Source organism: Carlito syrichta, unplaced genomic scaffold (assembly GCF_000164805.1).
Source record: "Carlito syrichta isolate Samal-C Ts95f unplaced genomic scaffold, Tarsius_syrichta-2.0.1 Scaffold303364, whole genome shotgun sequence".
In the NCBI taxonomy this organism is placed as follows: Eukaryota; Metazoa; Chordata; class Mammalia; order Primates; family Tarsiidae; genus Carlito; species Carlito syrichta.
In genome coordinates, this window is record NW_007247460.1 from 298,497 (window position 1) to 308,209 (window position 9,713).

Genomic DNA, 9,713 nt, shown 5'->3' on the forward strand with positions numbered 1-9,713 from the left:
CTGGGCAACAGAGTGAGACTCCAACTCAAAAAAAAAAAAAAAGAAATGGTTAATAATTCTCCTGCCTTACCCTTCCCCCAAGAAACTGGGATTACAGTTTTGTGCCACCATGCCTGGCTAATTTGAAATCTTAATGTTATGTTCAAATAAATTCATTAAATGTCTGGGTCATTTCCCAAAAAAGACAAAAACTAATGGACATAAATGTTTCTTCTTGCCTTCTTAAATGTTATAGAAAAACTAAATATAGTTGGGTCCATGAACACACATGAAAAATTATGTTATGGGGAAATGTGTCCAAAATTGTAAAATGTTCTCATCTATGAAATACTGATATGTGACAGACAATTCAGATTTGCTCCTAGGTTTTCACCAAAAATTAAGGTTACTCAACAGATGCTGGAGAGGATGTGGTGAAAAGGGAACCTTTCTACACTGCTGGTGGGAGTGTAAACTAGTACAGCCTCTGTGGAAAACAAGGTGGTGACTCCTAAAAAATGGACCTTCCATACAATCCAGCAGTCCTCCGACTGGGCATATACCCGGAGGAACTCAAGTCGCTTTATGAAAAAGATACCTCAGCCGGGCACAGTGGCTCAGTCTATAATTCCAGCACTTTTGGAGGCCGAGGCGAGAGGATTGCCCGAGCCCGCAGGTTCGAGACCAGCCCAGGCAACTTGGTGAGACCTTGTCTCTATAATAAATAAAAAATTAGCCAAGCGTGGTGGCGTGCGTCTGTAGTTCCAGCTACTTGGAAGGTTGAGGTGGAAGGATCGCCTAAGTCCAGCAGGAGGAGGCTGCGGTGGCCGGGAGTGTGCCACTGCACTCCAGCCTGGCTGACAAAAATGAGACTCCAACTCAATAAAAAAAAAAGAAAAAGATACCTGCACACATATGTTTATTACAGCATTGTTTACAATAGCAAGAACATCGAAAGAAGCCTTAAAAAAGTGGTACATATACACGATGGAATATTATGCAGTGGAATATTACGCAACCATAAAGGACACAACCATGAACTTCACAGCAACTTGGATGGACTCAGAGTCTGCAATACTGAGTGATCTGTCACAGAAACAAAGCAGATCTTGAACAATTATCGTAATACTATAAGAAAAAGATTGGCAGTAGCAGGAAACGGGGGGGTGCAGGATTGGCAGTAGTGGGAATCTGCAGGGAGGGGGGAGACACACACCTCATCAGCAAGGGTACCTGCATCATGAACATTTGTATACCCAACCCTGAATCATACCCCACATCATTAAAATAAATTAAAAGGAAAAAAAATAAATAAAATTTAAAAATCATTTTCAAAAAACAAAACTTAAGGTTACTAAGAGTTAAAATTTGAATTAATATATATAATTCTACATACTAAGTGTACCAAAAGATGTGTTTTGATGAGAAAAATTATAAGGCATTAAAAAAGTGTTCTTTATTGACAAAAAAGAATAATTTTGTCAATTTGGAAGTTATTTAAAGGTTATTTAAAAAATACATCTAAGAAGGAAATAGAAGCAAGTTAGAAAGGAACCAGTAAGTAGGAGAGAGATATATAAAGAAAGTTGCAAGTAGGAAGATGTATTTTTGGTAAGGAAGGTTAAAAATAAAGAATAATTTATTAGGCACGGCGGCTCATGGCTGTAATCCCGAACTTTGGGAGGCTGAGGCAGAGGACTGCTTGAGCCCAAGAGTTTGAAATTGTAGCAAGCTATGATTGTGCCACTGCACTCCAGCCTGGTTGACAGAGGGAGCCCCGCCCTCCAAAAAAAAAGAAAAGCGAAAACCCGTTGAGACAGAAAGGAGATTGGTGGTTTCCAGGAGCAAGGGAGCAGGGAGAATGGGGAGTGACTGGTTACTGATGGGATTTCCTTTTGTGGTAATGAAAATATTCTAGAACTAGTTAGTCACGATGACTGGACAACATTATAAATATACTAAACATCACTAATGGTAAATTTATTTTATTTTATTTTATTTTGAGTTGAGTCTCACTCCGTCGCCCAGACTGGAGTACAGCGGCCGCTCCCGGCCACCGCAGCCTCGACCTGCTGGGCTTTGGCGATCCTTCTACCTCAGCCTTCCAAGTAACTGGAACTACAGGCGCACACTACCACACACAGCTAATTTTTTCATTTATTGTAGAGATGAGGTCTCGCCAAGTTGCCCAGGCAGGTCTCAAACCCGCAGGCTCAGGCAATCCACTCACCTCAGCCTCCCAAAGTGCTGGGATTACAGGCTGAGCCACTGAGCCCAGCTGACTAATGGTAAATTTAAAATATATACATCCAAAAAATCTTTTTAATTCACTTACACTAGTGGGCAGGATTTCATGGAGCTTTCCTTGTTTAGGGGCAGAATCCCTGTTTCCTCCACGTGAAATCACAAGAAAATAAACTAGAAATTTCTAATAAATTGATGATTCAGATTTTAATTATGAAAAGCAAAGCAAGGCTGTTGTCAAACCAGTGTCTGCACACACCAACCAGACAGTCTTCTTCACAGGAATCCTTTCAGAGTACTCTGCCTCTAAGACAATGAGGCTTCCAAAATGTGGATTAAAAAATTCAAATTATAGTTGCAAATCAGAGAATCTAGCTAGGCAAGCCTCACTGTTTATGAAACATGCCACTGTCTCTGGGCTTCCCCATCCTGAAGCTGTCTGGGTACAAGATTGGAAACTTTGAACGATCCAGGCCCTCCAGCTTTTCTGGTCATAGTAAAGATCACTCTGTTGCCCTGGCTATGTCACTCACCTAGAATCTACCCTCTGAAAAAGGAAACCCTGGGCCTGGTGGAACTCAAGTCCCCCTCCTGTCCTTTCTAGAGTAGGTGTGTTACACTCAGCTCCTTCCATCACTTGAAAGGATCAGAATGAAGTGTATCTTTACCTCGCCTTGAGGGTACAAGCGAATTTCCATTTTATAAATCTGAACTGCACATTTTCCTCATTTCAGCCATACTGGGCTGGAGCTGGCCTGCAGCAGTCGGCCTGAGCGGGATGGGTTGGCTCTCTCAGTCTCAGGTCATTCGCTTAGGACATCTCTCGTGTGTGATGCCAACGAGCGCTCACAGCCACAGCAGCCTGGGCTGGCAGTGGAAAGAGGACGGAGGCTGCTCCACCTCTGAATGTCGGCATCACCTCTTTCAGGAAAAGCAAGGTGTTCTAAGCTTAGAGAGCAGGGGAAGGAGACACTGGGCTGGAGAACAGGACCCGGGATAAACTTGATCCATGTCAGCCCTTCCTAACTGTCCAAGCCTGAACTCTCGATAACTTGAGAGAGGGCCCATGAACTCGGAAACTCGTCTTCAACAGAACACTTGCTTGCAGCCAGCGTCCATGTTCACACAGCCCCCAGTCTGCAAACTGCGTGAGACCATGCCACAGAGGAGGAAGCTGGGGCTCTTAGCTCCTTGACTTCTTGTTGCATCATTTGAAACCTTTATTGGAACTTGGTCCCAGAAATGAGCTTTCTAACTTCAACCATGTCCTGTCCTGAGGTGCACTGGATAAAACAAAGGCTTCCAAAAAAGCCCTCATACTCACATCTGGGATAATTCCCGAGTCCTCAGAGCCCTCAGGACCCTCAGAGAAGGCAATGCTAGCCCCTGGGCATCCTGGCTGCTCAGCACCGCATGCTGAGGGGTGTCACAGCCAAAGAAGGGAGACAGGGCTTGTTGGTCCCAGGTACTTGGGGCTGAGGTCATAGGGCTTGGCCTCAGCTGCAGCACAGGAAGGATGGAGGTTTTCCTGCAGTTCAGAAGTTTATTAGTGAATGGGTTTGGGCCAGTTGGTGTTCACATGCGTGATCCCTATAGCCCTGGTGGACTGGCTGGAGGATTTGGTGGGGGGGGGGTTGCTGCTCTGCTGGTCACTGGGGATGTTACCCCAGGAAAATGATAAGCCTGTCTCCTGGGTCCAAGATGCCAGGCCTCTGAGCCACGCTATCAGAGAGACTCCACTTTTGTTTCCAGTGTCAGAGCCGGGGAGATGAGTGTTTTCAGGATCTCGGTGTAGTAGGGGCCAAACACCTGCTGATTGTGATATGTCAAGTTGACAAACTTTTGGCCCAGTTCTGCCAGCTCTACCTCAATCAGAGTAAGGCCTCCAGGGAGGTCTAGCAGAGACCGCTGCACGCCAAGAACCAAACAGCATTTGAGGAACAAGTGGATCCGCTGGTCTGTAAGCAGGAAAAGACAGTGAGAAGGGCAAGGGCAAACAGTTTTCAGGGAGAAATATTCTCTCTGCCATCTCCTCCCCCATGTTCCAAGTTCACTAAGATATCCAGCAGCCTGCTCACTCACCTATAGATAAGGAAATGTGTTTGTTTTGGGAAGGGGGCTGCTATCTTGTTCTCAAGGACAAAGCAAGATAAAAAACTAATGGGTTAGTGAATTTCTGATATTCAAAAGATTGCGTAATTAGCCATCAGTTAGGTCCTGGTGAATATTTGACATAAGAGGAGATCTTAGTCTGATCCTTCAGATGGCTATGGTTAGGAGCAAGCTGGCCAAGCTCACGGCCTCCATTCCAACACCGGTTGTGAGGGAGTCCCCACTGTGAAGACATGCCTTCCAGCCTAATTCAGCGTTCATTTCTTGTTGGGGGGGGAAGATGTCACATGTCTTGGACTGCAATCCGAGAGAATGACCAATAGGCTAGGGTGACTTAATCAGTATCCCACACCTAGAAGTCATGAGTTCCTTAGAACCATAGAGTCAGTCTTTAAACTGAAATGGATATATTTTCAACTTAGCATTTTGAAAAAAACTAAAGGCTTACCCAATGCCCAGGCCTTATGTCATTAGATAGGTGGGTAACTGACTTCCAGGGTTGGGATCTGTCTCTGCCCCCAGGGTTCTCACCACCCTCAGGCATCTCACCAATGACACCGCGGACACAGTTCTCCTTCTTGGCAATGTCCTGGAGCTGTCCTGTCAGAGATGTTGCACTGTCACTGCTCAGAGCAGCAAGGCCCATGTTCTTGAGGCTTTGATGGATTTCCTGAGATACCTGTTCACTCACAGTCAGCATAGTCTCCTCAGGCCTAGACCATGAAAAAAAGCAAGCTGGCACCCACTGGGTGGCCTGGCACAGGCCCAAAGCCCAGGAAGCTCCCCATCAGAAGCTAGGCCCACCTGAGGGAGAATCCCAGCCACCCTCGCCACCGCCAACCCCAGCCCCGGGTAGGCAGCAGGGCCCCGAGAGTAGGTGCAATGTCTTCACTGTTACCTCAAGATACCAACTGTGCTCTGTGCACGGCCTCATGTTCTACTTTTAGTAAACAAAGTAAACTATAAACTCAACTCTGGAAGAACATTTCTTTCTGCCCTTGGATCCACTCAGCATTCTGTAGTCCCAAGGACTTTATATATATACACATTTAACTTTTGGGGGCATGTTCCACGGTCATTTGTCCTCCCTCACTGATGACAATGACAGAGCTGGGCTTCTGGTTCCTCTTTGGGTGACAGCCTGCACACAGCAGATGCTCAGCCATGCTGCTGACTGGGCAGCTCCTAGGTACCCATCACAACACCAGCCCACTGTCATTCACTCTACTAGACAATGACTTGTTGCAGCAAGCTATCCTCTACACTACATTTTTTGGGGGAAAAAAAGGTTTTATTTTTCTGGCACAAGCCTCATGACCACTTGTGGAAAGAAACCAACAATCTTTGTAGATGGCTCCAAGCACCCTTCTGTGGTTTGTGGTAGACAGTGAGTGTCATCCATGACCTGCCTGTGTTCTGAACACCTCCTCTCACCTTCTGTTCTGAGCGAGGTCAAGGAGCTCACCTGGAGTTAAAGTCCTCCATCAGGGAAGTGGTTATGCGCTTCAGCTTATCCACAAACTGGGGTGAGCCAAACAAGACACTGCCAGAGAAGCTACTGGCCACTAGCAAGACTGAGGCCACGATGGTCAACTGGTGTAGCTGGGCCTCCAGCTCCTGCAGCCGGGCTCTGTCCATCAGCAGGGTCTGGGAAGCAGGGAGGAGCAGGCTGTCAGGAGAAGAGGGTGCTGAGGGAAGCCCCAAATACAAAGTAAAGCAGCGCCCCCGGACATTCCTACCTCAGGGAACTCTTCGTTTTCAGGGTCCCAGAGAAGAAGGTTCAGGAAGCCCTGGGACAGCACCATTGAGGGGCTGAGGGGCTCTGGGTTGTTGGCTGCCTCAGGAGAGGAGCCGGCCACGCTGGAGGAGTCCGGAGTGTCAGGGCAAGTCGGAGGCAGTGTGGTGAGGTCTGCAGCTGCTTGGGTCAGCCATTTGGTGGTGTGATCAAGGAGGTCTGTGACAGGGAAGGGGGCGTGTAAGCATCTTCAGTATCTTTATCTCTGAGACTTCAAGACCAAGATTCCTTTCAAGATATGCTCCTAAATAAATGCTTGGAGGGTTTTTCTGTCTTAGGTCAGTGTTCCTTCTCCCTCCCCTGGCCTGAGAAACTTATTCCTAAAAAGAGACAGAATCCTCTCTAACATCAGACCCAAGGTCACACCTTCCCACGCCCGCTCTCCCGTTATATACACACCGGGCTGCTTTTGGAGACGTTCCTGGAATTGAGCCCGCTCGTACTGGACAGAATGTTCCTGCAGGCGGGGCTGAAGGCTCTGGATAGTGTAGTTCACCATGTCCATTTTCATCAGGCCCAGAACCTGGAAGGTCCCTCTGACACGGGCAGAAAGAGAATGTTCATGCCGTGAAAGGAAATCTAGTGTGCTGGAAACCCACACAGGGAGTCATGAAGTCACTGCATGCTAGAGTTAGGAAGGGCCTCGAAACCAATGTAGTCCTGCCTCCTACATTTACAAAAGATGACAGCGTGGCCCAGGACCCAGTATCCAGGGTGAGTTAGTGGCAGAACTGAAACAGACAAATCTCTGGACCTAGAAGGCTTAGTCTGCATGGCTTGCACTATGGTCATTCTGTTGTCTCTTTAAAAGGGCCATCAGTGGAAAGAAACACACTTGCTTTTTTTTTTTTTTTTTTTTTTACTTTTTGGGTCTGGATTCCTAGAGCTGTCCCCTCACAGTGTGTGAATTGGGACAAGAGGAAACCTGGGAAAGGGATGCTTTAATTCCTCAGAAGAATTAAGTATTCTTTTTTTTTTGAGTTGGAGTTTCACTCTGCTGCCCAAACTGGAATGCAGTGGCCGCTCCCAGCCACCACAGCCTCGATCTGCTGGGCTCCAGCGATCCTTCCGCCTCAGCTTTCCAAGTGGCTGGAACTACAGGCGCGCACCACCACACCCAGCTAATTTTTAAAATTTATTGTAGAGATGAGGTCTCGCCAAGTTGCCCAGGCGGGTCTCGAACCCGCGGGCTCAGGCAATCCACTCACCTCAGCCTCCCAAGGCACAGGATTACAGGCTGAGCCACCGAGCCCAGCTAGAATTAAGTATTCTAATGTCATACAGTATTATGCTGGGGGGGCAGGCAATCGATCTAGGATAACTAAGAGGCCCCAAGAAGCCATCTTAGAAAAAGAAAAGCACACAGACCAGAGAAGAGAAAGGGATGAGTTAGGTCTCCAGCAGGGAAGAGCCGTCAAGATCATGTCTATAATCCAGTGTTTGGCCCAGGGACAGAGGCCAGTTTTGGGGGGGCAGTGATCAAGTTTCACACCTCAGGAGCCAAACAGGGTCTGAAATGTCTTCTAGTTTCTGCACTGCTTCGTCTCGAACTGGTGTGCACAGCAGAGTCACCATGTTGAGAATATACTTGGAGAGATAAGGCACATCCAGGGCCCCACGTTCTGCCTCCCGCTTGAGCGAGTCCGTATCCAGAGCTTCTTCGATCTCACTTCGGAGGCGGTTCTGGCGTGGTAATAGCAGTGACAGTAAGATCTGCCCAGGAAAGAAAGAAAGGGAGTGGCTTTCAGAGCTCCAAACTAACCCCAGAGGGCAACTCCTTTAGTGAAAGACCGCCCAGCCTGCATCTTTGTTTTATTCTTCAGCTAAGATGGCAGAAGAGATGATTCATTGCACACCCGTTACACTCGGCCACAACTCAACACAGAACTAGTCCAGAATGTCACAGGTCCAGGGCAAAGGACCAACAGGGACTGCTGTGGTCTGAGGAGCGAGGTGAATCTGCCAGAGGTAGTCTTGGCAATCAGATGGCGTGGAGTTCTAGAGTCCTTGAGAACAAATTAGACTGCATGCAGTCTGATAAGCTGCACCAGCATCCTGAGCCTCTGGCATTTCATGTTTCTACTTCTGTGGCCTCCAGGGGCACAAAAGCTGGAGGTTCACTTGGACCTCGACCTCATCTTTCTTTTCTTGCGCTTCTGCCTGGACATGCGCTTCTTCCTCCACTTGGCTCTCACAGCTTGGAGGTTCCTAAGAAGATGGCCTAAGGCAGAGAGACCAGCCTGCGTCTTTTAAGGATCAGGAAGGTGGGGCTGTACATTTCCTAATTATTTTGGTTTAGAGGCCAATGATAAGTTACAGCTTACAGGATCAGTTACAGCAATAGTGTATCATTATCTAGGCAGAATGAGATAAAGAGACGAATAAAATCAAGAAGTGTGGTAAAAAGAAATACAGGGCACAGCAGATACAAAATACATACCATCACATGCTGAGGAAGCGCTCCTAGTTGTAAAGGTAGACATTTTAGGCAAAGAAGCCATTATAATTCACTGAAATAGACTATTAGACCGAAAGTATAAGTTCCTGATGAATGGGGATTCTTTCATTCATCTCTGTGCTTCTGTAGGACACAGAACATGGGAGGGGGTTGGGGGCTGGGGCTCAGTGAATATTTGTTCAACTGAATGGATACTGGGTTGTCATAGCAAGATCCCGGCTGTTTCGCTTCATGTTAAACAAACAAAATCAAAGTTGCCCCATAGTGTCTATATGAATTAATAAGCTGTGCCAGTTACCAGTCTGGAGCCTCTTAGCTCCACATCTGTCCTTCCATGCTTACTCTGCAAAAATGGAGTTGAGCCCTTGAAGTATTTTACCTTTGCTGGTAGGCACAATGTTAAATTTTGTCAACAGCGCACTAAAGAGATACTACAAGAGGAAGGGGACTTCCTGTCTCTGGTGTGCTCCTCTCAGCAAGCTACTCTTTGTTCAATCACTGTGTAGTTTCTGTCTCTTGACTGGACCCTGACTGATAAAAAACTGGCACCATGAGTGAGGTTTGACCTCAGATGGTCATGTCCATTGGATCTGATGAGCAGGAAATAGCAAGTACTTTAGACACCCTAGAAATACATGCAAACTAGAGCACAGCAGACAATCTCCACAACAATTCAAGGGTCTGTCACCTCAGTGAAGTTTCTAGAGCTTTAGTGGTCTGGAGCTTGTCAAGTGATCCCTTCAAGATGAAAGACAAATTGCCGTACCTGAAACCACCTTCTATTAAAAAAAAAAGAGGACCAGACTCAGTGCCTTGGCCTGTAATCCCAGCACTTTGAGAGGCCAAGGCGAGTGGATTGCCTGAGCCCACAGGTTCAATTCCAGCCCAGAAAACTTGGCAAGACTGTGTCTCTACAATAAATCAAAAATTAGCTGGGGATGGTAGTGTGCGCCTGTAGTTCCGGCTACTTGGAAGGCTGAGATGGAAGGATCACCCAGCAGGTCAACGCTGGGTTACTTGGAAGGCTGAGACGGAAGGATCACCCAGCAGGTCAACGCTGGGGTGACCATGAGTGTGCCACTGCACTCCAGCCTGGGGTGACAGAGTAAGACTCCTACTCAAAAA

General features: G+C 47.1%; 1 protein-coding gene across 2 annotated transcripts in view; it reads right to left on the bottom strand.

Annotated features, from left to right (window-relative positions):
- Window positions 1–3,752: 3,752 nt before the first annotated feature.
- TCP11 (t-complex 11) overlaps window positions 3,753–9,713 on the bottom strand; it is a 17,448-nt gene continuing 11,487 nt past the window's right edge. For both annotated transcript variants that reach the window (XM_008058493.2, XM_008058494.2), the window contains exons 4-9: window positions 7,623–7,843; window positions 6,530–6,666; window positions 6,075–6,289; window positions 5,801–5,982; window positions 4,885–5,048; window positions 3,753–4,181 (exon numbers count right to left, since the gene is read on the bottom strand). In XM_008058493.2, coding sequence (XP_008056684.1) covers window positions 3,949–4,181; window positions 4,885–5,048; window positions 5,801–5,982; window positions 6,075–6,289; window positions 6,530–6,666; window positions 7,623–7,843 — 1,152 coding nt within the window. In that variant the 3' untranslated portion in view covers window positions 3,753–3,948. The remainder of the gene's footprint in view (window positions 4,182–4,884; window positions 5,049–5,800; window positions 5,983–6,074; window positions 6,290–6,529; window positions 6,667–7,622; window positions 7,844–9,713) is intronic.